Raw genomic sequence first — 27,316 nt, forward strand, 5'->3', positions numbered from 1 at the left:
TCCGGACAATACTTGTTTATGGACGCAATGACAGCAAGCGAAGAGCTGCGCCGTATATATGCAGAGTATCCGACAGCCTTTATGACCTACGGCTTGGTTTAAATATTTAGGTTTTCCCCAATTATGACTAAACGCCTCTCTACTAACTAACTAACCATCTGGTAATATATAGTGGAGATCAGTTTTTGTTGGACGTTCCATATCCCATATTAACGGTATTAAGTTAAGTATCTGCTGAGAATTGTAGTAAGACGATACCGCTCTAGCATATACACCATGGTATACACCATAACGATATCTGAAGCCTGAAGACGTTTCCCATACCTCTAATATCCTCGTATGAGGGACCAACGTGGGGAGTAGTAATACGGTTCGGTGGCTTGCCAGGTACTTCTGGCCGTCGGCGTCGTTTCTCCCAGGGCTACTTTTACGCCAACAGCATATGACCCTCAAATGAGTGAATTGATAGTAGAGGTAGCCATAGTAAAGGTATGCGTAGATTGCAAGGACCAGCAAACTTTGTTTTCTACATGAAGCTTAGATCATGCATCATGTCCATAATTGTCGGCGGTATACTTGTGGTCCAAGATTTCCAGAGTAGTGTGGCTATCATTATAGCCCACCCAAAAAGTGCCAGGGTTTCCGAATTGGTCATAGAAAGTAAATCGGTAATCGAATAGGAAATTGGGAATCCACCCAAAGTCATAATTCTGAAGATGCATATGGGTAAAGCATAGGGCGTTGCTTTCCTCATTCACGGTGATCTCAATAGGAGCCCCAGAAGCGCCCCCCAACCTTCGCGTTTCTTCTGGGCCCATCGGCCAATAGTAGAAGATATCGAGTTCATTGCTGCCGGAGGGGAAGCAAGCCATGGCGTTTTCCAGGTAATAATTTTCCACGCCCTGATCCGTGCGCAAAGTATAGCCATTGACATCTGCTTTTCGGAGTGGGTATTTATTGGTGGTAAGATAATAGTTTGTACGAGACCATTTCTGCGAAGCCACGGTTTCGCCAGTGCCGGATGTAGTATCGCCTTTTCGAAGATTGATATCATCCAATTTGTACGTCACTACGTTTGTGCCCGTAAGTGTAGCTTTGGAATCATAGGGGTCACCCGCGGTATGGACAACAGTCCCATTGGGCTGTTTGATGCTCGCGGCGACTCTCTTGTTCTCCACCTTTGTTGTCGTAACCCAGTAGCGCTTCTTTTGGGAACCCCCATCTGTTAGAGATAGGTCAGGCTGGAGGGCCTTCTTGGTTCATGGCAGCGAGTGGTCGAACTCGTTTTCTGTGGTAGAATAGCTCCACGATCCCGAAAGTTCCGTGGGAGGGTCGTCATAGTCGATGAGTTTGATTGTCTCGAGGTCCGATTCACTCAATTGATAGGAAGTGTTTGTATCTGGATCAATAGTCTTGATAACAACAACCACAGGAACTTGCATGTTGCCATTGGCGTAAAGCCCATCACTTGTAGCGCTGGGCGTGGTGGTCTGAACTTCGAGCGAGGTAACCTCCCAGGAGACGGAAGTTGAACCCATGATGAGATAATGGATGAATGATAACTGATCTGATTGATGTGGGTAGCAAAGACCTCTGAGCATACAGTGATTTAAGGGGTTATTATAGATTTCTAAAACGTAGACAGCAATAGCAGATGCCCATCATGTCAGTTGTACGAATTGAGAGCACACCATTACTCCGATATCAGATCTGGATCACACAGGTCCTTCGGGATTTGGTTAATTGATGAGACCGAACCCTCTTCTTTGAATCTACCCCATCTTACGAGATCCTCCGGGGGCTTTTGACCAATGGAAATCCTGCCTCATCGATCGTTGGCCACATGAAGGTTACAATGCATGTGTAGTGCTATATAGAATGAGCTTTCAGCTCACTCCATAGTGGGTCAGTCAAGTCAAAACGGGTTCGAGCATTTGTCTAGGATAGTGCATAGATAGTACTGACATGGTACTTCCCCTCAGCGGGTTCAGCTGCGCCCTGGATGCATATGCATGTTGATTGCTGGGCTTTGCCACACTCCTGCAGCCTGCTTGATCGAGGAGCGCTTAATCTATTGTCAACGGCGAGCGGAACCTATCAGTCAGAGTCTGGGCCCTTATTTCAACGACGATCTCTAAATGAAGTCACCTTCAGGATCGATTCCAATCCTGTCCATGAAGAGTAACAAAGTACTGAGCTAGTACTGAACCACCACCAGAGCCACTGCATACCTTCTCTGTTGGCATTAGTGATGGACGGCGCAGAGAGTCCTCTTCACTAGTGCTTCCGCTAGCAGGGGTCTGTAACACCACCCATCTACTAGACTAACGCCGCGGCAAAATGCTACGATTCATCTCCGAGTGGCGCCAAGCTGATTCTACCTAGTGATTAGTCGGACTGCTCGAAGATCTCTGGCCACCACAGCACCACCAGCAGGGTGGGGTGAACTTGTCATGACCCAGCAGGCATTCCTTCAGGACTACACACCCCCCTCCCCCGAGTCACGCTTTCCACTGAATATAGACTAAATGAATCAATAAAATTTTTTATTAAGATATCACCGTACTCGGGATTTGATTGTTCTTAAGGTTGCAGCAATCTGCGGTAACTTTAGGAAAGATGCAGTGGCTCGTGCCATGCGACACGGGGCCAAGCGATCGATGAGGCCCTATGGCTACTCCATACGAAAATCGGGTGCGCCTTGACGCGTCTTCCACCTTCCATAAGCGATAGAAGAGCTGATTCATTCAATGTAACATTAATATAATAACTACATTCCTAGTATTGCCTAGACTCGCTTCATAACCCCTCATACTAGTATCCAATACTAATCCGCTTCGGATCCATCATCTCGGGATATATTCCCGAGCTGAGATTTCAGCTGGCAAAATCGAACAATGTGAGCAACTAGTGGCCATCGGCTGGTCTTCTTAGCAGTTGCAGCACTCCACTAGTACTGCAGCATCTCGGAGAGTCCGACAGACTTGTAATGATACTGCATTGCAATTGGGAGTCTGGGACTTCAGTATGTACGGGGTCGTAATCAATGCATGCTATACTGCCACCATCATGGTGTCATGCACGATCCGAGTGAGGCCTACTTGACGTGCTGGGCCAACTTGAAGCGGCAACAGTATTTCGCAGACGGACGAATGCTCATCATCATGTTCCACCAGTAAGACATGCATGTGTAGTGTCGAGACCTGCGTTTACGGGTTGGAGGTGACGAAGTCAACATAGATTGCTACACCAACAATTCAGTCATCGTGCTCCTGCCCCTCTTTGCAGATAGATTAAAAGCATGTAGTCATTTACAAGTGTGCATTTAGTATATATAGGGAGCTGGATATGGCTCAAAGATCCAGCTTCAACTGCCCTTGTTCACAATCCTTCCGTTGCATGAATCACAGTTTTGTTGGATATCAGAAAACAGCCCATCATGTCTTCCAACCCAAGTGATCTTTACTCCCAAAGCTTCAATTTCCAAAGTTTTCTGCAGAAGGGAGTTGATCCTCGTACTGGACAATACACCGTCAGCATTAAACTCTTTGATGCACCATCTGAGACTCGCAACTGCCCGTCAATCAATCTATCGCTGAGTTACAATCCGCTCAACACCAAAGATATCGGTCTAGGCACTGGCTGGTCCTTTAATCTACCCTCCTACGAAACCATCGCCAAGGCAAGACTTTGTTGCTCTCGACGGGAGAAAACTTCCAAGCAACTGAGACGACCAGTGCTTTTTTCATCCAGGACCAGAAGCTCAAGAGCTTCCAGGCAAAACGAACAGGATCATCAGCGGGATCTACTTATGAAGTGGCGTACAAATCAGGCCAGGTAGAGATTCTCTCTGGTTTTAACAATACCTACAACCAATCCGTTCCGATCACCATTTACGGCGCAAACGGTCGTCCACTCAGTCTGGAATGGACTCGCAACGGTGAACAGCCACGACTGAGCAAGATCCAGGACGGTGATGACGTTCTGCTGGATATTCAGTATTCCGATACGCAGGTGACCATCACCAAGGCCCCAGGAACAACCGCTGCCAGCACCTTCACCCTTATACGGCGTAATGCGCAGCTAACCCAGGTTAAACTGCCACTGGATGACGACACGCCCCCATGGCAGTTTTCCTACAACTCTCTCAGCAACGGATTCGTGTGCGTGTCGCAAGTGACAAGCCCTACTGGTTTAGTTGAAGAGGTCAATTACAAACAAGATGGTCACCAGCTGTCCTCTGGAGCGCCTTATGCGAGGATTCCATACGTAGTGTCTCACGTGGCGCGTCCAGAACGTCAGCAGCCCGCCATAAAAACAACTTACAGCTACTCCTCATATAACTTCCTGGGCTATGGAGGGGCACGGCAGTGGAGCAGTACCGGTGATAATCTGTATCAGGTGCCTGCGGAATACCAGTACACATCCACGGCGCAGCTTGAGGGTGGAACCACCACAACCTATACGTACAACAAGTTCCACGTGACCACCAAGATCGAGGAACAGCTGAACACGAAAAAGACCACGCAGGATATCACGTATCATGCTACTCCAAGTACAGCGTTTGATGATCAGCCTGCGCAATACCTGTTACCAAAAACGGTCGCAATCACCTATGCGGACACAAAAGCCTCCAGTCGGACAGAAACAACAACAACAACTGAATTTGACGAATGGGGCAACCCAACCACAGAGATCAAGCCGGATGGCCTGATTACCACTCGCACATATTATGCCCCAGACGGAGAGGCAGACTGCCCGGCTGACCCTCATGGTTTCCAACGTTATCTGAAAACAGAAACAGTGACCCCGGCAGAGTCTTCCTTTACTGCACCGACCAGAACAGAGAAGTTTAGTTATTTGGAGCTCCCTACTTCGAGCAATGCGACTGTACAGACAGTTGTCGTGCCATCATCACGCGTCACCCTCGATGGGGACACGTCGCTGACCACTGCCGAATATGCGTATGTCAACCAGCCAGACTCACGCGATCATGGACGCGTCCAACAACAGAAAACATGGTTATCGTCGAAAGATAGCGCCACGACACAGACATATGCTTATGAGTATCTCAATAGCGATGAACTGAAAAAGACACTCACTACGGTCGGCTTTGATGGCGTTTCGGCCAAGTTTGAGACTGTCCATTCCTTGTCGTCTGGGCAGGTTACTGGGCAGACAGATGATGCGGGTATCCAGGATGTCTTCCAATATGATGCATTGGGTCGATTGGTGAAAGCCGCAACAGCGATTGATACCGAACAGGAAGCGGTCCGCTACAACAGTTACGCCATTCCTGACGACGGCAATAGTGGCATGGTGCTGTCAGTGACCGATGCCAAAGGTGTTCAAACACAATACATTTCCGACGGCCTGGAGAGAATTTGCCAAGTGAAGAGGCAGGACGATGATGGCTCGTGGGACGCATCTACCAACACATATTCCGGCACTTTTCGCTCACTGCAGGAGCGTACTTACAATGCTGTGGGCCAGAATGTTGAACAAATTGACATTGACTGGCTGCGTACCAAAGAAGGCGATCCAACGGAACTACGAACGATTAAGAAACTAGAGTATGATAACTGGGGTCAGGTCCTGAAGACGATAGACAACAGCACCGGCGTCACGACGATTTCAGAGACGGATCCTATCAGCCTGAGCCAAACAGAAGGAATCGAAGGCGAAGGTCAAACCGTGACGCAGCTCAATCTGTCCGGCGTGCCTACTCAAATCCGCCTTCTGGGTAAAGATGGAACTGAGTACAGCAAGCTTACATACAACTATGATGGCCTTGGACGACTGGTTGAAGAAGAGGATGCCTTGGGTCGCAAGACAAAATACCAACCTGATTCGTTTGACCGAGTCACCAAGACCACATGGGCGAGCGGCCGGGAAGTCAACGTCCAGTATGCCACCCAAAGCGCGGCAGCCCTCCCGACCTCACTCCAAGTCAACGACACAAGCCTTGGTGGGCAGTCTTTCGACGGATTGGACCGATTGACGCGGCGAACAGTCGGTGGACGCAGTTTGAAGCAATCCTATCAGGGTAGCACCCCAGAGCCAATTCAGATTGCCACGGACAAGGGCGACTTCAAACTTACATACGAGCCGGGTTTGCGCCAGTCGCTGTCCACAGTCAGTGGCCAGGACAGAAATGAGACGTACAAGTATGACTCCAAGACGGGCGTTGCATTACAGCTCAAAGGCTCATCCAGCACTGCGGATCGTCAGTACTTCCCGTCAGGCCTACTAAAAAGTGAAGCGCTCGATCTCAGCGAAGGTACCGCGTCCTTTGCTACACAGTCGACATACTCGATGGCCGGGAAGCTGCAAGGATATACCGACGTCCATGGCAAGGAATACCAAAACACATATGATAGTGCTGGCCGTCTGAGTTCCTTGACTATAGGATCCCTCACGGTCTCTTATTCCTACGACAGCGCCAACCGTCTGTGTGGCACTACTGTTCAAGACAAAGAGCATGACTCCAACCTGACCACCAGCCTTATCTACGATGATTTCGGTCGAGAAATCGAGCGCACCGTTTTGCAAGGGGACAAGCAGGTGTCTAAACTGACCCAATCCTACGGCAAAACAAGTCTTATCACCACGCGGCAATTGGAAGTTGATGGGAAGACTGTACGAAACGAATCGTTTACCTATGACGAGCACAACCGTTTGGTCACGTACAAATGTGAGGGAAGCCAACCTCCTAAGGATGAAAAGGGACATGAGATACAAACGCAGGAATTCACCTTCGATAACCTCGATAACATAACATCTGTCACAACTGGTTTCCAAGATGGTACCCAAAACACGGCGACTTACTCATACAGCAAGAATGATCCGACCCAGCTCAGTCAAATTGCAAACAGCCATCCTAATTTTACATCTCAAATCACCCTGGAATATGATTCCAATGGATGTCTCACCCAAGACGAGCAAGGTCGTACCTTGGAATACGACAGCGGCGGCCGTCTGGAGTCAGTCAAAGATAGCAGTGGCAACCTTCTCAGTCAATACAGCTACGATGCAGCTGGCAGATTAATTTCCCAGTCAATCCCCGACCAGCCAGATACCCAGCTGTTCTACCGACAAGACAAGCTTATCAGCGTCAAGTCCGGAGACCGCCAAGTGAGCTATATCTCTGCTGGCAATGAATACTTAGGGCAGAGTACCCAGAGCGGTGATTCTACCGAGATTCAGCTCTGGGGATCTGACGCCAATGGCTCTGTGCTCAACTGGTTCAACACAGCACAACCAGACCAGATCCACCAACAGCAGTACACACCTTACGGCTTCGGTGCCCCTGATTCAGCCTCCTCCATAGGGTTTAATGCCAGTGGCGTGATCCAGTCACAGGATGGTACCACTTGGGTAACGGATACCGAGTCTACAACCCCGTCTTGATGCGCTACCATGTCCCCGACCCCGGCAGCCCGTTCGGCACGGGTGAAGTCAACGCTTATGCTTACTGTCTGGGAGACCCAATCAACCGCGTCGACCCTAGCGGCCAGTGGAGCTTCTTCGGACTCTTCAGCTTCAGCTGGAAAGATGTGATTACTACCGTAGCCAGCGTTGTTGTGAGCGTTGCAGTCGGCGTTCTCACAGCCGGGGCAAGTGTGGCCATCGAGATCGGCGTGGGAATCGCAGCCGGAGTGGCGACCAGCGTCGCAGCCGGAGCGGTAGGAGATTTAGTCGAAGGGCGACTGCCCACCTGGAAGTCCGTTGGAATCGACGCCCTTAGCGGATTGGTCGGTGGTGTGCTCGGGGAGGCTGGTGGCCGGGCTATAGCTTCTGGACTCAAATTCGCGACCAACTTCAAGAGCTTCATCGGACGAGCTGGCTCATACACGGTCAATGAGGTTACAAAGACGGGATTCAAGACAACTCTTAAGGAAAGTATCAAAGGGGCCGTGGAAGGTGAAATCGCCGGTCAGATTTCAAATGGTTTCTACGGTGATGCACTCTACAACGCGTTGCAAGGCGACGACTCTTCGACGCCCCAGCAGGCCACGAGCTCCTCACCGATAGCTAGCTCGCCGTCGTCATCCCAGCCATCTCAGAAGGGCCAGGTGGCCGTGGTCCGAGAGGCGTCGCTGGCCAGAGATCCCATCAGACTTTCTCTGCGGGATGGTCAATCCACCGTTTCTAATCGGAACCGGGGATTCGGTAAAGAAGCCGGCAAGTCCATTCCGAACATCTTGAACCGCCAGCTGAAGTGCACGTTTGGGCCTGTTGGCGCATCGCAGGGCAAGCGGCAAGCGACGGGAAGTGGTGCGCTCGAATCACTGGAGAAGAAGAGGAGATTGTGTGCGTCGGTGAGAAGTCAGATTCGGGCTCAGGGTGCCTAATTGAGGAGATGGTATGAACTCTTGCTCTGAAGGAGAAGTTTGATGGATACAAGATGAGTTAGCATTAGTTAACCTTTCTTTTGTCCGTTTTTACCTATTCCTTCTTTCCCCTTTCAGTGTGAGCAAGTTCAAACAGCAATGTCATTCTAGTCTATCTAGCAACTATATACTATCACAATCTGAGAGATTCCTCCATAATTAGTAAGTGCGGCGGTAGTCAATTTATTGATGCCGGGACAGAAACAATGATGGTCTATGGTGCATGCAATCTGAAATGTTAGAGATAAATAACGAAAGTGTGTTGAGAGAGTAAGAGAGTAAGAGAGTAAGAGAGTAAGAGAGTAAGAGAGTAAGAGAGTAAGAGAGTAAGAGAGTAAGAGAGTAAGAGAGTAAGAGAGTAAGAGAGTAAGAGAGTAAGAGAGTGTGAAAGAGTGAGCAATCGGGAAAAAAAGAGGAGGAGGGAGACATCAGGAAGGAAGAAGATATACATCCATTCCCCTCATTTGGCAATCTCAAATCGCTGGGAAGGGCTGCAGGTCTTCTGGAGGTATCCGGTGCAGCATGTGTACCACTACCACCGGAGCGTTAGGCCCATCAGGATTGCGTGGATTTTCAAGACAGAGTTTCCACTGCATGAACAAGGATGTCCCGAGCTGGATTCTCCAGTACACCCGAATCAGATATTCGTGAGCGGCCTGTTGACCATGCTCCAATCTCATCTCAGACTCACGAGCAGGATCGGTGATCGGGTGCAAGGCAAGGCGGTGTGCTAGAATGAGGTGTTAGTCACACAGAGAGACACTCAACAAAGGGGATCAAGGCAAAGGAAAACTGACTCTGTGCTTGCCGTATGCTACAAACACTCACATATTGCTCTGGTGCAGTGACCAAGAACCGCATGCGGACCGAGAAGTGGCCCTGTGACGGGATAAGCCCCTTCGAAGAGCAAGCGGATTAGCGGAAGTTTTTTTTAACAAAGCAGTTGTTGATTGGGAAAGTCTAGACAACTTACTGGTCGGATAACTATACGAGCTACAGAATATTCTCGTAGCTCATTTCCAACCCGTGCAACAAAAGGGACCACCAGTTGGATGAAGGAGTTGCTTTGCAAGCCTTGTACTCCTTGCAACCTGGCTGCACACAGTGCTGCGCCGCGTGAGACTGCCTGCACACTGCCAGAGAAGTCAGAATCACACAGTTCATCGATTACCAGACGTTGCAAGTTGAAGACAGCCTACCTGTGCTGCAGTTCCCCCAGTAACTTGGGTCCGGCATTCGGGTAAGCGCGTGCAAGATCCCGTTCGACCAGACGGCGCAGGTAGGCCGACTTGCCCAGCCCACCCGCCATAATCACCTTTGTAATTCTGGCATCCATTGGGGCGGTGATTCGTGCATGTATTGCCCGAAGTATACGTTGCGCAGCTGGAGTGAAGGCACGGACCAGGGCATCGTGGTAGAAATCATGGCTTATTGTGCGGTTTCCCTGCAGCCGAATCCGAAGTGTATGCACCTCATTCCCGGTCACGCCTAAGAATTGTTCCTTCATAGAGCCGATATCCTGGCGAGCCTGAGCAGCGCTTACCCACTGTCTGGAGTCCTGAGGTAGGTCCGGGTGGGCAGTTCGGAGCTGCTGCACCACTTCCAAGTCGATGTCAAACCCACCGCATCGAATGCCTGAGACAGATTAGCTCCTTATGTACAGACCTCAGTCCTCCGAAGTTCGGGGGCACGTACTGGTAGGATCTCCCAGGCGTTGGAAGGTGAAAGGGCGGTTGCCATTGGTTCCGTTTACTCGTAAAATGGCGAGGTCCTAATCGATTGTCAGCTGAATGGAAACGTAGTGGCCTTGACCCGGATAAGCCTTACGGTAGTCGAACCGCCGCAATCGCACACAAGAAGTATGTCGTCAGCCTAGTTATCCGACATGTTAGTTCCACGCCCACTTAAAGGATTCTTGCTGGGTGTAGCTGCTCACCTCTAAGCCATTTCCGTTCCTGTGCTCGTAGGCAGCCCCTTCGGCCGCAGCGACAGCTTCTGATGCATAGGAAATGCGATGGTTATTTCCGAACCATCCGAAGCTCTCAACTGCAGACCGAAAGTCCAAACGGCCGCGGTCTGACCAGCAATCTGGTTCGGTGAAACACCAGTGGATTTGGGGTTCGAGCGCTCCGAACTCCCTGCACAGCCTCTCCCGCAAATTTCGAAGAAAGTCACCGATAATCTGTCTGGCGCCAAGGTTATCTAGTTCCATTGTACCGCCCAGGATATCTCTCAGATTCTGGCGCTGTGTGGTCACATCTGGGGACCCATCCAGCACGAGCTTTACCCAGACATATGGTTCTCTGCCGCGGGAAGCCTCCGCTCTCCTCCCCCAGACGAGCTGGCGATTGCTGTTGTACTTGAATACTGAAGGGATTATGCCGTTCTCAGCGCCATGGGTAGCCCAGGTGGTCAAAAGGCCTAGAGTGGTGAGGATGGAGATGACTGTAAAGCATGTTTATGTTAGAAAGAGAGAGAGAGAAAGAATGAGAGAGAGAACGACAGAACGACAGAACGACAGAACGACAGAACGACAGAACGACAGAACGACAGAACGACAGAACAAAAGAACGAAAGAAAGAAGTGAAAAATAAAATCAACAAGAAACCAGAGGAAACAAGGAACTTGCGTGTTTTATATGCCCCAAAGTCCACGGCAATGAAAAGCTGGGTCTGTTCCATGATGGACAAAGGCGGGGGCCAATGAATTTGAGTATTGATGAGATGATGCTATTGGAAGAATAAGGGATGTATCCAAGACCAGCTGAATACATGTGCAGTGGAGACTGATGAGAATACTAGTATGAACTTGCGAGAATGAAGATAGAAGTATGACCAGCTGGCTCTATTTATGTTTGTCGATATTCTACTTCAGAGTTACTACTACTCCTATTACAGATAGGTTACAATTCATGGTGCTATATTTGAACAGCACCAGAATGGCGTCCAGTTCGCACGTTCATCTCATGACTTGGCCATGTCTCTCTCTGTCACGCTCACACACACGCCTGTTCCTCCCCCTGTCTTGAATGATCTACCAGTCAATTGCATGGCATCCGACAAGGTTTGTTGCGGCTGAAACCCTCACGAAGGCTAGATTTGCGGATGGGTTGATGCCTCACATCACACAAAGAGCCGGGTAGCCCTAAGGGCCAATGAGCAGCCAAGGAACTGACTGAATGGATGAACGGATGAATGAATGAATGAAGAAATAGACTTTTGGTCACCTTTCCCCCCTTTAACCTTGCACGATTTCCCTCCCTCTACTGTCTCTCAATTCCCATCACTCTCCTCTTCATCCGCACACACACACACACACACACACACTCTCTCTCTCTCTCTCTCTCAACTCTGCGAGCCCCCTACCATCTTCCGAACAGACTCCGAACCAAAAATACCTATTATACCTTTGACTTTGCGTCACACTGTTCATTGCCATTATGACTAGCCCCCAGACCCAACAGAAGCGGCTCAAGCGGACTTTGTCGGATATGGAAGAAGGACCTACGTCGGAGATGGAGGAGAAAGCTATGCCGGACATGGAGGAAGAATCTATACCGGACATGGAGAAGGAATCTATACCGGACATATGGACCGAAGGGGGACCAGCTCTGTACCCCACTACACAGTACCTCTGTCAGAGACAGGAGTATAATGAAATCGTTCAACATTTTTGGTCCATGTCCTTTATGGCATTACCGCACATGAGATCTATACCGGCGGATTTCAAAAAGGGATTCTCTAAAATTAATCTAGAGGTCCACAGTTGGGCTTGGCGCTTTGGTGAAGACAAACCTATGTCCCATCTCTCCAGTGGTGACAAACAGGCCATTATCGCCAGTTTAGATGGATTCTGTGTCCAAGAGGACTGGGACAAGATTCATTCCTCCCTTCCTCCTGCTGCTCGCTCTGTGTTTGGAAAAGTTTTGCTAGAGGCCATGCTCAATCAGTTCATCTACAAGAAGTTTGCCACCTCCCCCTTCTGGTTTATGGATGCCAAGATGGATGCTACGGATCAGCCCGGGGATGCCAACTTCATTAGGAGACTTGACTATATATACCAGAGGTTCAGAGAAAGTATGTGCATCTCAAGTCTGCATTCTCCTCTCTTCCCTCGCTCCTGCATGTTTTGGAATCGCTAACACTTTGCCTTATCATAGTATTGCCCACGAACGCAGCTTGGTGGAAATCAACCCTCGTGAGCATCTGCACGGCAGAAGTCCAGTTTGTGGGTGGTCCCCGCTACTCAGCCCTCGGTCAACCCATGCATGAACGGCGCAAAGCACTCGTGAAGTCCTATGAGGAAGAGCTGTGGGAATGCCGACTTTTCCGACTCCTCCTTAAAGACTCACTGAGCCAGTCGCTGCAGACTTTCCGCGATGATAGACTCCACTTGATTCTAGAGCTTGCGGCTCAGGAGTTTATTGCTGGCCAAGCTGGCCTCTTTGGCAATCTCGTGGTTGAGCGACTGCCTGAGCTTGCAAAGTTTGATCGCCATTCGGACACTATGGTAGACCATTGGTATCATGCTGGCTTCGAACCCCAAGACGGTGCTCCGGTTCTTCTCGTGATACGTCCACGCTACAGCTACCATGATACCATTATGGGTATGAGTTGGATACCTGTACCTCCGGTCCAACTCATTCAGGCGGAAGTCGTGACGGGGCCGGCGGGGCCAGAGGAGCAGGCTCGATGGGCAGCCGCTGCTGGCGATCATGATCCTACCCAGGATGAGAGAATCGATAAAGAGGATGTCGACAACGAAGGTGTAGAAGGAGAAGATGAAGGCAAAGACGGACGGAAAGAAGAAGGAGAAAAACCAGGAGAAGACGACGATAACAACAACAACAATGATGATGATGTTGATGAAAATGATAACAATGACGTTGACAGCTCCGTAGATGATGCATGAGCGATAAGGGTATTGGAGAGAATGGGTGCTTGTGCCGAAGCAAGAATCTTGCTGATAGTATATTTCCGATTTGGTCTTTCTCTTCTGATTGTATCATTTCGTTTTTCTTTTCCTTTTGTCTTTCTTTTATGAGTTTCAGCTTCATCGTTCTTTCAATTGTCGATCGCCATATTCTATAACTGACTAGATACTGATATCAATTCCGGGCTTACATCCTATACCTTGAGCTTCGGATTCTCTAGATCCGCCGTAGGATACTTCAGTTATTTATTCCCCATCTAGTCAGGCTCTATAGTACTATACTACTCTGGTATACCAGCATTCTACGCCATACTACAAGCAAGTGGCGATACTGGTTTATACTAACTAACACTACAGTAATTGTCCCAAAATAGGCGTCGATTGTTTTATTACAGTCTGGTCGAGCCTCCGCTACTATTATTAGGTGATCATACGGACTTTCAATGACCCGAATACTAAATCATAATTCTGTCTCTAGCGCCACCATGCATATATAAATAAAATAAAGTCTATAGAAACTTTCTAAGAATTTGCAGGAATTACCTATCACATTCAACAGTACTAAGTGGGCAGCAGTGAAGAGGAGAATTATATACTGTAGTAACATCTCTAGTCTCTTTTCTAAGACTGGACATATATCCAGTTACTTCTTTCTATTCAATACAGTCAGTCAGTTGCAATAGCTGCGGGATTCAAAACCTACTACACTTCATTATAGATATGAATATGGCCTCCTAATTCTGGAATATCTCTTCAGTATCAGCCAGAAAAACTACCACTATACCATCTCAGCCACTGGTTTCACCCTCTTTCGGGTCGTTAGACGTCTGGAAAGATTGATCGATGGATAAATATTAATACTTAATAAGTAGCGGAGCGTGTAGAAGTGTGTCTATCACACCTTCATTCCATACAAATACTCGTACATACATATACCACAGAAGTAAATCTTTTAAACCCAGGTAACAACTACCTAATAGCAACATATGTACTCAACTGAGTACCCCTCTGTAATAATATAAGTTACTTCATCACTTTACCCAAGTACCAACTTCAGTCTCTATTTACATATAACTCTATCCGCGCATGCCAAGCAAGCACCTCACCAACCTAATCGATAAATCATCTACTAGTACATCTAGTACTACTACTATCAGCAGGTAAAGAAAACAAAGTAATGACAAGCCCACCTCATCCGAGTTAACCCCAGTGAATATAATTTAATTCGTCCACGCAAATTAGAATTCCTGGTGGTTCCGAAGGGTCGTTGATCCAATAAGAAGGTAATGATTGCTGTCTGGTGTCTGGCAGTGCCCCGTTGTCCACATGGCCATGTGGCATACATACATAATGTATGTGTAGATGTATGTATGTACCTATACAGACTTGACGTTCTAGAATCAACGGGACTTTCCCTATTTGGATGAGGCCGCTTTAATGAATTTTTGTTCACTCTGTGACTGACATGTTGGATCGTGTTAATGAGGATCAAATGCCTGGCAGGTCATCGCGACGTCGTCCCGCGGTATCCGGCGTCCGTCGAGAAGCTAGGCCATTCCGACCGGTGCGAGGTGCAGGGGATCAACTGGCACGAACTGGGTCATGACTCTACAGGCCACATCCGGAGTACGATGCCACGATTGCCTGCGAGTTGCTGGAGCGGAGGCGCGGATCTGTGCTAGATAAAAGAATAAAGGATGAAGCAGGAGTGTGGGTGTTGTTTGTGTGGCGATGAAGGGTGGTATTATGGTATTCGGTGGTATTGGCTTACAGTAATAATACCTTACCAGGTACCACCAGGAACTTATCTCTCTGCAAGGCCAGACATCCTCTCTTGTTATTCTTCAAGTCATCTTCAAAGTGTTCTTCTAGGCTTCACTGGATATCTGTATATAATGTATTTCTTTCTAAGAATTAAAGACAGATAGCCATCATGGTAGACAGGGCCGTTTTGTTTCCACGGTTAGAAGTTATATGCGAAGGGTATATGGGTCATATGTTCGGCGAGAGTAAATATTTCTCAGTTCAGACCGTCTGCTCTACCCTAATGAAAAGAACATGATGTCGAGTCACTACCTTTGCAGTGGGTAGTCTAATAAGTAGCATTCGTCTATCTGTAAGACTCCTTAATAGTAGCTTCTAAATTCTACCCTGTTGGAGAGCTCGTCATAGAGACTGGAGACTGGAGACTTCCGCCAACCCTCTCATTGCCCCAACATGAGATACTTCACTCGTAAGCTTTTCCCGTCATTGACTCTAATCCCTAGGCCAAGGTATCCAGCGCTGTAAATAGTAACCCGAAAGCCAGAATCAGAGTGTTGGAATAAGATAGGGTCTCCACCACCAGCTACTTCGAACGAGGAGGCCGTGGGCCGCGATAGGTTTTTGCCGGCGCGAGCTTTGCAAGCAAGCTTGTTGTTCGGTGAGATCTTGACCATGGAGAGAGGAACAAGGAATGGTCAGCACAGCAGAAATAAGGACGTGGTGAAAGGCATCTTGGCTGCGTGGATATCGATGAGCTGATTCATCGTTCCGGGCACGTAAGTGGCCATCTCTACCATAGGATATCATTATCTGCAAACCAGATACAAGGATATGATTGGGTTCGCATATTCTCGGTTCTTGCTCCACTCGAGAAAAGGGATGTGTCCGTATCGTGGAAGATTTCATTGCACGCGGGCAGCACGAGGTCCGTTCGGGTCAGAACTAAAAGCCAAGCGTGTTGTGTCCCCATCTCCTAGTGAAACTGTCATGTCTCTGTGTCGCCAAAGAGCACTGCCTCGAGTAGAAATATTCCACCCATTGCTAGTCATTCCGAACGACGGGTATGAATACCTGGGTGTTGTAGAACTCGGCAATGATTTCGAGTTTTACATCATTGTCCAGTCGCTGGCCGTGTTTCCAAGGTCAAAATCGATCGCCCAAGACATTAGATCGAGATTCTCGTAGTCATCCAGATTGAAAGCACCAATCTCTCTATCCCCATCTCCAGCACTCTCTCCACCAGTGAGGGAAGCGTCAAGATCAGTGATTGGAGTCGGCATCGAGTCCATTACGTCAACTCTTGTCGCAACATCAGGACTTGTCCGAGCCTGAAACTTTGACGTCGCAAGCCTGTCCAGAATCTTGTCCAATTTCTTCGTGATGGCCTTTGCCGCCTGCAAGCAGAAGGCTTGATTTCTTTCCCGCGAACTAGCCACCCTTTCGAGTTGCGACGTAAAGACTGAAACATTGCGAATTACGGCCGATGTTTTTATGCCAGGCGGATGGGTACTTGAAGGATCTTGCGTATTGTTCTCTAGTGTAGTTAGGAGGACTGCCGCAGACGGCAAGCCGCAGGCCAGAAGCTTCACCCTGTCAGCTATGACAAAGATGATCGGTAAAGGGGTAGAGCAGCACGTACGATTTCAGGTAGATCATGCGAGGTAAAGGCGCCCATTCTGCGGGTATTTCCCATCTGAACCACTGTCTCCAGAATGTTTGCAGACACGTCCAGCAGCTCGGGAAGCGGAGTTGAGCTATTCTCCCCAAGAAGGTGGTATATCTGGAAATGGATTTGGAGATAGGCTAGATGAACCTTCGCGTGCATATAACAAGTGCTCAGGGGCATGTCGGATTCCCAACAGTCCTGAGTATACCTTAGGTGGGGAAGCAGGTTATCCCACGTCTGACGACATCGAGAAGACAATTCTCTGAAACAACTTTAGTGCTGTTCAACCTTTTTCCGAATGATTGTACACACCTGAGCTGGGCAGGGTCAGCTGCCTGTGATGCTTGAAAACGATATTCCACAATTCCTTCCCGAAACTGACTCAGAATATAGCGCAATCGAGCCCAGGTTGCTGCTCTAAGGTTCCCATCTGTGTTCCAGCCATCTTTTGTGAGTCGAAATTTTGCATCCTCGAGTTCCTGGGGAGTTTGGGCAAAAAGTTCGTCATCTGACAAATCAAGGGGGAGCTTGACGTCCACATATCGAGAGGTAATGCGAGGAGGTAGATTGAATATCAGGCCAAACATCTTCTCCAGGTAATATTCAGTCACAAAGCACCTCCTCCGGCACTCTGCAAGAAAAAACGGGATTCTCTCAGGAGAATATGTCGCTTCCCTGTTCAAGCCCAAAGCCAATAAATCGGTCGAGAGATCGCCCACCAGACGCCACACACCGAGGCCTGAAATCAATCAGTATCCACCCATTCACGATACGTATAAAGGGGCTCACTCGTATCTCCTTCAAGGAATGACCTGAGCTGTGCATTTTCATTCGCCAACCATATAATGACGTCGTTTGACTGGGGTGCAAGGTCCCGAGCTAGTCGTAAGATCACCGTGCTATACCAAACCATGTCTGGGACAAATGCGGCATCCTTACCCTCGTCGCGGTCAACGAAAAACGCCGAAGCACGGGCAGCCATAGTATACAAAAGACCGAGAGTCTCGACTCGAAGATTCGGGCCACAGAACAAGGCCAAGAAACCATGCAGGTCCAAGGATGCGGTGATGATAACCTCTGTAGAGGAAGAGAGCAGTATAGATTCTGATAACCGCGAAATATCGCCCAACTCAACTCGATCTCCCGTTTCTCCAAGGATATAGCCCGACGATACTAGATCTGTACGGAGCGCTTTGAGAAGGTGCAGAACGACTGGTTTGGGTACAAGTGAGTTATGCTTAGCAGAGTAGTACTGATGGAGACACTTTTCAATGACAGGAAGGTATCTCAACTGAGACACAATCTCCTTCATGGTGGCTAGGTGGGCCTCATAGGCCTTGCTGTCATGCGAGCCCAGCAAGGGAGTGTCTGGCAAGGTCCCACTGTCAGAGACGGTCGACATAAAAGGCCATGTGTGGAATTTGGGCGGTCCAGCCGCAGAGCGTCCGGGATATTTTGCACTGGACCTGCTCCATGATGGTGCAGCAATGGTTGGTTGGGATGGCGTAGGCACGGCCAGTCTTTGTGCACTTGCACTTCGATGTTTAGTCAGAGGGGCAGGATGGTAGTAGCACCGAGAGTCGAAGCCACGACGCCGGCAGGAGGCACAGACTGGTTTACCGTGATCGCATCGAGTTTTCCTCTCTCGGCAAGGTTCACATGAGGCGAGGGCTCGATTGCGCCTGGTTATGGGTGCGGACATGCTCAATGACCTGTCTGGAATAGACCCAGTACCCCTTCGTTCGCTCTCCAGATCCACTGGGTAGGATTCGGTATTATGCAGACTCAATATCCCGGTTCATGTCATTTTGCCTGATTTCTTGGAGAGATTGTGTCATGAGAAACACTTACCCAGCTGCAGGTGAGAGTACAGTCTTGCTATCAGAGGCTCATCAGCTGACTCTTATTCCGATACAAGACCGGTACTAAGCTATGTATCGGACTGCATCTCGGACTTGTACCGGCATTGTCAAGCTGTTATTTACAATACCAGACCTTGCTACTATCCTAGTAGCAACCAGCAAGACGAGTTAGGTAGATGAACTTATAGAGACCATTTCATCACTCAGAAAATGGAATCAAAGTAAGTCATGCTTTGCTGAAGAAACAGAACACATTACCATTCACAGATACTAAGATTAACAGTGAAGTTGAAGACATCACTATCATCCGGGGGACATTGGATGCCGTGCCCGCAGTCTCCGACCTTCTAGATACCGCAGTGCAATGGCTAGTCTCCCACAACAGAGCGGGACAGTGGGAAGCAGCGCCGTTCTCCGAGAATTCAGATCGCGTCGAGCAGTTCCGGGAATTTGCAACTACTGGCCAATGGTCTTTGGCTTGCTGTTAAGAGTACGGATACCATACCCGGAGAAGCTCTAATAGACATCATAGGGACACTTGCATTTAGAGATAGGTCACCCTATGTATCCCCCGTATCTGAGCCGGAGCTTTACGTGCGATTACTAGTTACGGATCGACCATACGCTGGCAATCAGATTGGCAAACGCCTCTTGGACCATGCCCGTGATCTTGCCCGCAAGGCTGGAGTCTCATTGCTGCGAGTAAATTGCTATGCAGGTGGCGACGGCAAGTTGGTCCGATACTATGAGTTCCAAGGGTTTCAAAAATCGGAGGATTTGAACAGGGAACACGAATGGCCTTATCAAGTGCTTGCTCAACGGTTAGATGAGATGGATAAAGAAGAGAGATGATAGTTATCCTCTTCGTGGAAATGATACCATCCTTGCTGTATTTGTTTTGCTTTCCAGCGGTAGTGTGACTTCAGATAAACGCCGCCACGCCTTTGCCTGAAGTCGTTCTAGTGCTCCTACAGCCCCAGCAAACCATCAGCAGCCTGCTTGCCTAGCTTTTTGAGCGTTCCTATGCTCAGCATTTCTAGCACACTGGTATCTAGCCCAAACAACTGCTTCCACCAGGCGTGCATTTCTACAGCCACCATCGAGTCCAGGCTGAGTTGCGCAAGCGGCAGAGATACATCAATCTCATCGTCCACAGACCGCAGCACCAAGCTCAGGGGCTTCTTCCATGTCTCCTGCGCTAACAGGGCAACTGACTGGGGTGTGTTAAGCGTTTCTGGGCTAGCCTTGGCTGCGGATGTTGCGAAAGACCGACATACGGACGTCTTTGCGTAGCCTGGCGCTGCTGTCAGGAACTGCTGAGGGAGATTACTGGTGCAATGCTCAGTGATTGCCTCAGGCTGCTCAGGGCGTGCTTAAGACTAAGTACTCAGTGAGTAAAAAGCGGCGAAGGGTGAGCACTAAAACGGAAGTAGGCCATTGACCATCCTAGACAATCAAGTACATATGTGAGTGCGGGTTGGGCGACGTGCATAGATCCTACTTACTAACTACTATAAGTAACTTGCAGGTGGTTATTAGTGGAGGATGCAGAGTTATGGGGCCGACGGTGCAGTGACATCAACTACTTACATTGTCAGGTCTGGTATTACTCTGTTGGGCATGTGACGTGCAGATGCAGATACGGAATTGTTCTGGTTGGTTGGTTTGTCATAAGTGGTGGGGTAAAAGATTATCATGGTGAATACAATGAAAGAAGTGCAAGTGTTAAATGGTATAATATATTGGTCTATCGGTCCGTGGTTGTAGTGGGTAAATAATAGTAGTATCTAGTATGTACGCTCTGCCAGTACAAACAAAGGAAATAAGGAAAGAATCATCCCAACAGTGCCCGACGCTGATAACCGAATGATGAACTGGTGTGTCGCAGAATGGTATCATAAAGAACAGAACGAAGCGAAGCCACTTGCATGCTGTTGCTGCTGCTGAGCTGGGGGTATATCAAGTCCACGTCCCCGTATGAGCAAGCACGCCAGTCAAGAAAGCAGATCCCCGTCCCAGGAAACATAACAGTAGAAAGATATAAGGAAATGTATCACAAAGGAAAAGTAAGAATAGAAAAAGCTTCCCGCGCTGATAGCGGGGTATCCGAGCAGTAGGTACCAATCACACGCAGCAGCAATCCAGTGAGCCAAGCCCAAACCAAACGCGCTCAAATGCAATCCGATAATAATGAGAATCAAGATAAAGAATCAAGGACAACGCTCACGCGCCTGTATTCCGTTGCGGTGCGAAAAATGCATCCCGTCGCTTATGTCGAAATCAAATCAGAGTATTACTTTTGGGGGTCTCCTATGTCGGTATAGGTTGTATAGTCGAAGTTGTATGCCGTTCTAAGCTGAGGACGGTCGGCGAAGAATCTCCTCGCAGTTGGCGTCAAAGCGCATGTTCCATAACCGAAAGCTGTTCATCAGCTTCTCCGTGCTTTCTAGCTCGCGGTCCCGGCCGAAGATCGTCTCAACAAATTCGCAGCCCGCGTTGCGGCCCATCGAGACCGTCTTGCCACCCTCGCGCTTGGCGGCCTTCCACATGAACTGTTCACATGTCTTCAGCAGCTTCTTAAATCGCACCCACAGGCGTTCGCCACTCTCCAGAAAATCCGCAACCGTCTCACGCGCATCGCGGCGCTTGATGCGATCAATGCATTCGTCTGCCCGTTTCACCTTACCAGCCAACTTGATCAATAACAACCACAGATCGCCCGCGACATCTGCCATAGGGGTCGACGCGCCGTGGTGGAATACAGTCCAGTCGTAAATCCACTTGCCCAGCGAGTTGGCGTCAAACACACTGCCCAAAAGGATGATGGGCATTTCTGTCGGGTCCCAGTTCTTGATCGAGTATCCTTCGGGGATACCAGCACGCGCAGCGTCCTCTTCGGTGGCCTTCGGCGGCGGCTTGGCCGCGGGTGCAGGCTTGGGCTTTGACGGCGTCCGAGTGGAGGTAGATTGGCGACGCGCCCGGGCGCGTTTGGCGGAATCGACGTCATCTTGGGTAGGTACCTGGTTATAGTAAAAGTATTGATCAGTGGGTGGCTTTGGCTTGCGCTGAGGCGTCGACGGTTTGCGACGGGGAGGACTGGGTTCCTCGCGAAAGACGTATCGGGGGGCGTCGTCGTATCCATCGTCGACCACATCTACAAAGATGGGTCGCTTGTGCGACGGCGGAGCGCCAGCGGACTCCCACTGACCGGCGGGCGCACCAGACATGGTACTGCGACGACGGTGATAGCCACCAAAAGAAGCACTTACAGGATCGTGCTTGCGCGGTGGCGTGCCCTGCTCCGGCATCGCTTCATAAATACCATGGCCATACCCGGAATACCATCCTGCCGTTTCCCTGGGACCGGCGTAGCTGGCTTTGCGGTTATGGCGCTTCGAGGGGCCACGAGGCGAGGCGTAGGGACTGGCAAATTGGGTGGCGTAATAGGCGTAGTGAGGCGAGGTGGGAGGGGAGGTCATGTAGTCGTAGGAAGACCACCCGGGGTGTGGACTGGGATAATGGTACATTATCGAGAAATGCGCATAAAAATCGAGGCTGCAAACGGCGAGACGAGACACGGAACGAGAACTTTTTAATGGGTGGCTAGCCTCCCAGAAGCACGACAATCGCTAGAGGTATAGAAAAGCAAACAGCAAACAACAAAAAGCACAACCCAGGTATATTATACAGGATATCGTTCAACAAGCCGATCGACGCCGGTTTAAAAGGACAACGGAATCGTGATATCGATAATGATGATAACTGAGGAAGAGGACCGTCACCGAGGCACGGTTTCTAGGGGAGAGGAGGAGGCGATTTGTATGTGCTGAGAGTGCATTTGAACGTTGTCGCTAACCGAACGGTGTGCGGGCAAAGGCGGCTGGCTGTGGAAGGAATGCCTTAGGGATCTCCGGGGGACAAACAGAGATCAAACGATGGGAAGTGTGCGTGGGGGACGCTGTGACCTCTTGAGAGGTATATAGTATATACAACTAGGAACAGCGATAAGCTGGGAACTTCCAGGAGGCGACCCAGGAAAGGGATGCGACAGGGGAGAGTAGGTGTGAAGGTAAGAGTAGTATATAGATAGGGAAGAACCCAAGAAGGGTGTTGTGTGTGTGTGGAAGGGGAGTCACAGAGGAGCCAACCGGTTTTGTACGGACGGCAAAGACAGAAAAAAGGGCACGGGCGCTGCGGTAAACTTGGTATGGAGTGGGGCTCCCAGGTATAATCCCGTCGGTAATTAATCTTTCCAGACTTGCTCTTGCGCTGCGGCGGAGCCACGCTAGTGGTTTAGTGGGCTTAGTGCGGTGGATTTAGTTCGTCTCTTAGTGACTCGCTGCTGAAAGTTACCGTTATGTCACGTCTGGTATGTTTGCTGACCATACGGTAAAGTACCCGCTGAGGGTTGTGGTTTCAGGCCCAACCACCACCAGCAGAAGCCAAAAAGGATGGATGGGCGAGGGATGGCCAGGGAGGGTGAAACCCAAGCAAGTACGAGTATCAATAGAAGTAAAAAGTATCAGTAGTAGGAGAGTTTAACACTGCAGGATATTGGAAACGTCTCATCCCATCCAGACTGTTGCAAAGTCAGTCAGGACAAGACCAGACAAGGCTGGACACATTCTCCCTCAAAGAAATCGCCGCAGGGCATCATCCTAGGGCCAACAGCGACTCGTGCTTTAATATACCCATTATCTAGTTCCCCCCCTTTGCGGCATGGCGATGAATCATCCGATTGATGGGCGCCATTGCAAGAGTCATCTGAACCGCTCTGTTGGGCATCCCGCGTTCGCTCCCTGACTGGGCGACACGATGAAACAGGCAACGGCAGGCTCGCTACGGAAAATAATGCGCAGAGGGGGATCCTCAGATTCCCAAGCCCAGTCATCTTCTTCAACATGTCTGTCTATCATGCTCGATAAGAACTACCGCGGCGTCTCGCTATTGGTGAACCCATGACTCCGCCGCCTCTGCGTTCCTCAGCAGGCGTGCGTACCTACAGTGGGAGCCTGCCGCATAGCAAGGAGCACATCACGTTTTCGGGGCGAAAGAATGTGAGTCATGGTCACGTTGCCACAGGTGGCTCAGTCGCGAGTAAGCGATATTAATATCTTTCAAGGCAGTCATCGTGAGATGGACGCTCACTCTCTTATACAGAGCTTGTCCTACCCTGGGTGCCTAGCACTGTGGCGAGGTTGAGTAGAAGCCTACAGTGTCTCTTACAGCGCCTCTTTATGGAAAGAGCCATGCTGGGCATGCTACCGAAGGAGCCGAATCTACAGAGTGACTGCGTCTCCAGCATGGGACCGATCCATTGTCCAAAGTACCGTACAGAGTACATCAATAGATATGCTGATCTGGCGGGCACGATTATCGACGGTCGGTTCCATGGACAGCGTGCGGATGAGCCCGTCGGTAATCCATGGTTGCGATCCGGGGTCGCGAACAAGCTCAACTGTTCGAACCAGTGGAACCATAAGGCATGGAATATCTGACTCCCCTAAAGCCACGAGCCATCGCATGGTTGTTGGGCAACAGTTGGAAGTGGATGGGCGTTACGGGATGGGCGTTACCGCTGCCGACCAACTGGGCAGCAACCACACCCTTTTTCATATCGGACGACGCCTGTTGGACAGACCGCAATTTGCGAGTCGACCGCGGTAGTTTAAAAATTCGTAGGGTCAGAATCCGGGCATTTGTCTGGCGAACAGCCTTGTGAAACTTCCAGAGATGCTCATGCTGTCTGAGCTCTAGACTATTGAAGACTGCATAGTGCTGGCGTCTCTTGAATGTGATAGACGCCATTGCCCAATACGGGCAGGCAGGTAGGCAGACCGAGGGAATTAGCAGAGTACTTAGTAGCACCCTCAAGCTTCCAAGCGACCACAAGACTTACTAGTCCTGCTACTAGCAGGCTGTACTAGTAGTAGTTCAATTCAAATCCGTAGGGCCAGTCCCCAGGCTGTCTCCCAATAAGAATTCGGCCTTCCCCGGTGTCAAGACTCCCACGCAATCAGCGACCGGGAAAGTAGCGATTTCTGTGGCCCCTGGCAGATAGGCAACCCTTTTCTGAACGCTGGCTGGCCGAAGGGCTTTTGCAAGGTCACACATGGCGCTCTGGGTTAAAGCAGGTCAGAAAAGTATGTGATCATGGTTACGTGGTGGCGTCAGCCTGTCGGGACGGGAGGAGTCACAATATTCAAGAGCATCCTGAGCCATATCAGAAACTTTAAGAGAGATGGGAGTCCTCAATCCTCGCTGGACTTGGCTGAACTTGAGCGACTACTTGCATTGCGTTAACCACCATTGGATAAACTCTGCCGGGCGCGGGAGCAAGTCCGGGTGCCGCTGAGAGAGCTCCGCTCGGCGTCAACGGTTCGAATGCATAGATGGGTTGCGGTGATAGTGTCCTGATTGGGAGGGGGAGATGCGGTCCGCCAATCTACTTCTCTCATTGTATAGTGAGATGCGAGAATCCTACTACTAGAAATGACCTATCGCACTGGCAGATACTTACTTCAATGTATGCTACACGACATGGCGGTGATAGGGACTTTTTCCTGACTGTGCCTACACTTGCACTCTCACCTCATCGCCCGCACCGCCGAATCTGGAAGGCCTCCAGAAAGGATGGTCAGCAACGTAAATCAAAGTCAAACAAGCACCCCCACAGGGCCAGTCCCACCAGCAGAGTTTTCACCGTCCCTTGCTCGGGGAGCCGATGATCTAGACTAGACTGTGCCGTGCCTTGATGGTCTCGCTCTTATTTTTAATTTCTTCCTTTTTCACCTGGTGTTGCTTTCCTTCTGGAATATGCCCTTCGATTACGCTGCAGCCTGTATGGTATGGTACATACAAGGGCCCCGTGTACCTTTGTCCCGAAATTAATGCAAATATTTGGCCCTTGATCACATTTCGGGCCAGACCCATAGAATGCCAGAATGTCCCCAGCCGAATGTACTCCAAATTGATACACAAATCCACAACAGCAACACAACACCACAGTTGATAGCAACCTATCTTCAAACCACAAACCAATTTATCTATCTCATTTTCCATCAACTAATTCCCTAACTGGCACACGACCCTTCCCTACACACCCTCTCTCCCTCCCTCCCTCCCTCCCTCCCTGCCTCGAAAAATAAGCAACCTCAGCACAAGCAACTAAGCCCCTGCATATCCTAGACCTCCCAGCCGCATGCCGATCGCGCGGCCGGAATTTGAGTCTCATTTCCGCATCCTTTCACACAATACCCATTAGAATTTGATACCTGGCTTACTCTGCGCGAATGTGCGCCTGACTCAGCCCTTGCCCTGAGCCCTAGAGTGATTGGCGAACTAATCGATTGACTCCGTACTCCAATGTCGGATTGATGCCTTATCTGGTATCCATCCCTCCCTCCCGCCATCTGTCTCCATATGCATGCGCTCCGAAGGATCATACCAAAGTACACTACTTTAGTCCTGTCTGAACATTCCTCGTTCCCACATGGTTTGATTATTAAATTCCGAGCGCGTGTTAACTAGCCTATCATTGCATTCAACCAATGTTTGTATAGCGGATAACATAACACGATGCGCTTGGGAGCCTAAAGTCAACAAGCCCGACACGTCTGCAGGTTTCCGCTTCCGCAGGTGTGGAGGATCGTGATCGTGTTGGTTAGGTTAGGTTTGGTTTAGGTAGTTAGGGAGTACTACGTTACTATGTAAGGAATACGCACTGTGGTTGTACTACTTGGGATGAGTGTAACCGCTGCAATGATGTTTTGCGTTTGGCTCTAGACACCTACAGTTCATGAACTAGGTACATGGATGTATTGTGCTTGGTAGGCAGGTTACGTCAATATGCCAGGGATGCACGTGGAATATACTCTACTCTTGTAGGGTATTGGATAATTTCCAATAGAAGTTTCATGGTTTTGCAGTGTGCGCAGGACAGGTGCTCATTCACATATTATACCATCTGAAATTTGGAACCTCGTGAAATAACAGAATTATGTCATTGTTAGAATATTTACCACCATAATATAGGTTACCTTGACTATTTACTATCCAGAAGCGACCAGGGAACAATCACATATCCATACTACATATACTACTTACCTCTCTGCTACGCTCTCAAAGTCGCAGCGTACCACCTATACACAGAACCAACAATCCGCACCAGTCCTTCCCACACCACACAACATTACAAAACCCAACAGCATGCAGAAGATTATATTAAAATCATCTCTAATCCCCTACCATTCAATCCACATCCAACTCCCTCTATATCCTCCCCACCGCCAACATACCACAAAGTAACCAAATAGACAACAAGTATTAAACACGATGTATCCACCCAACCCTCCCCCTCCCATAAATACCACTAAGAAAATCATGTACATACCATACCTCCACCACCACCACAGTGTATCAAAGTTCTAGTCTAGATAGTAAGTAAGTAGTATCTCTACCCCATGTCATCACCCCCTCTCTCTAGACTACCCCTCTTTTTAATCTCCTCTACAACAGTCCACCGAACATCACTTCAACCTTACTACTAATGTACTTACTCACTTACCTTAACCGCCAACCTAACCCAACCCCAACAACACCCTTGTTCAACTGCGCACGGCGTAGTTAACCCTCACCCCCGCCGCACGGGAAGATACCAACCAGGGGGGGATAAGACCCCCGAATAGCCGCCGAAGGTG

General features: G+C 49.4%; 9 protein-coding genes across 9 annotated transcripts; 3 read left to right on the top strand and 6 right to left on the bottom strand.

Annotated features, from left to right (window-relative positions):
• Positions 1-542: 542 nt before the first annotated feature.
• BDQ94DRAFT_156691 (uncharacterized protein) lies at positions 543-1,538 on the bottom strand (the record flags this gene model as incomplete). The annotated part of the gene is made up of 2 exons (XM_026768651.1): positions 543-1,164; positions 1,282-1,538. The coding sequence occupies 2 exons, from the start codon at positions 1,536-1,538 to the stop codon at positions 543-545; spliced, it is 879 nt and encodes a 292-aa protein (XP_026630867.1).
• Positions 1,539-3,439: 1,901 nt separating this feature from the next.
• Positions 3,440-8,354, top strand: BDQ94DRAFT_166101 (RHS repeat domain-containing protein; the record flags this gene model as incomplete). Its single annotated transcript, XM_026770468.1, has 3 exons — positions 3,440-3,645; positions 3,738-7,303; positions 7,363-8,354. 3 exons carry the CDS (start codon positions 3,440-3,442, stop codon positions 8,352-8,354), a joined length of 4,764 nt encoding a protein of 1,587 aa, XP_026630868.1.
• A 512-nt stretch (positions 8,355-8,866) lies between these two features.
• Positions 8,867-11,074, bottom strand: BDQ94DRAFT_166102 (Hsp70 family protein; the record flags this gene model as incomplete). The annotated part of the gene is made up of 8 exons (XM_026770469.1): positions 8,867-9,123; positions 9,191-9,290; positions 9,367-9,526; positions 9,593-10,028; positions 10,089-10,164; positions 10,221-10,265; positions 10,330-10,838; positions 11,002-11,074. The coding sequence occupies 8 exons, from the start codon at positions 11,072-11,074 to the stop codon at positions 8,867-8,869; spliced, it is 1,656 nt and encodes a 551-aa protein (XP_026630869.1).
• A 758-nt stretch (positions 11,075-11,832) lies between these two features.
• On the top strand, positions 11,833-13,512 carry BDQ94DRAFT_181291 (uncharacterized protein; the record flags this gene model as incomplete). The annotated part of the gene is made up of 2 exons (XM_026773858.1): positions 11,833-12,469; positions 12,553-13,512. The coding sequence occupies 2 exons, from the start codon at positions 11,833-11,835 to the stop codon at positions 13,302-13,304; spliced, it is 1,389 nt and encodes a 462-aa protein (XP_026630870.1). The 3' UTR covers positions 13,305-13,512.
• Positions 13,513-15,950: 2,438 nt separating this feature from the next.
• BDQ94DRAFT_181295 (uncharacterized protein) lies at positions 15,951-18,546 on the bottom strand. The gene is made up of 4 exons (XM_026773859.1): positions 17,545-18,546; positions 17,068-17,494; positions 16,729-17,017; positions 15,951-16,672 (listed from the first exon to the last, which is right to left on the bottom strand). Exons 1-4 carry the CDS (start codon positions 18,455-18,457, stop codon positions 16,196-16,198), a joined length of 2,106 nt encoding a protein of 701 aa, XP_026630871.1. The 5' UTR covers positions 18,458-18,546; the 3' UTR covers positions 15,951-16,195.
• A 281-nt stretch (positions 18,547-18,827) lies between these two features.
• Positions 18,828-19,469, top strand: BDQ94DRAFT_166105 (uncharacterized protein; the record flags this gene model as incomplete). The annotated part of the gene is made up of 3 exons (XM_026770470.1): positions 18,828-18,838; positions 18,901-19,100; positions 19,150-19,469. The coding sequence occupies 3 exons, from the start codon at positions 18,828-18,830 to the stop codon at positions 19,467-19,469; spliced, it is 531 nt and encodes a 176-aa protein (XP_026630872.1).
• Positions 19,470-19,585: 116 nt separating this feature from the next.
• Positions 19,586-20,314, bottom strand: BDQ94DRAFT_166106 (uncharacterized protein; the record flags this gene model as incomplete). Its single annotated transcript, XM_026770471.1, has 2 exons — positions 19,586-19,946; positions 20,208-20,314. 2 exons carry the CDS (start codon positions 20,312-20,314, stop codon positions 19,586-19,588), a joined length of 468 nt encoding a protein of 155 aa, XP_026630873.1.
• Positions 20,315-20,806: 492 nt separating this feature from the next.
• BDQ94DRAFT_70596 (uncharacterized protein) lies at positions 20,807-22,566 on the bottom strand. The gene has a single exon (XM_026776359.1). The coding sequence runs from the start codon at positions 22,142-22,144 to the stop codon at positions 20,969-20,971; it is 1,176 nt and encodes a 391-aa protein (XP_026630874.1). The 5' UTR covers positions 22,145-22,566; the 3' UTR covers positions 20,807-20,968.
• Positions 22,567-23,777: 1,211 nt separating this feature from the next.
• Positions 23,778-24,918, bottom strand: BDQ94DRAFT_135155 (uncharacterized protein). Its single transcript, XM_026764605.1, has one exon. The coding sequence runs from the start codon at positions 24,423-24,425 to the stop codon at positions 24,072-24,074; it is 354 nt and encodes a 117-aa protein (XP_026630875.1). The 5' UTR covers positions 24,426-24,918; the 3' UTR covers positions 23,778-24,071.
• Between the last annotated feature and the right edge of the window lie 2,398 nt (positions 24,919-27,316).

This window comes from Aspergillus welwitschiae (genome assembly GCF_003344945.1).
Source record: "Aspergillus welwitschiae strain CBS 139.54b unplaced genomic scaffold BDQ94scaffold_3, whole genome shotgun sequence".
NCBI classification, from domain to species: Eukaryota; Fungi; Ascomycota; class Eurotiomycetes; order Eurotiales; family Aspergillaceae; genus Aspergillus; species Aspergillus welwitschiae.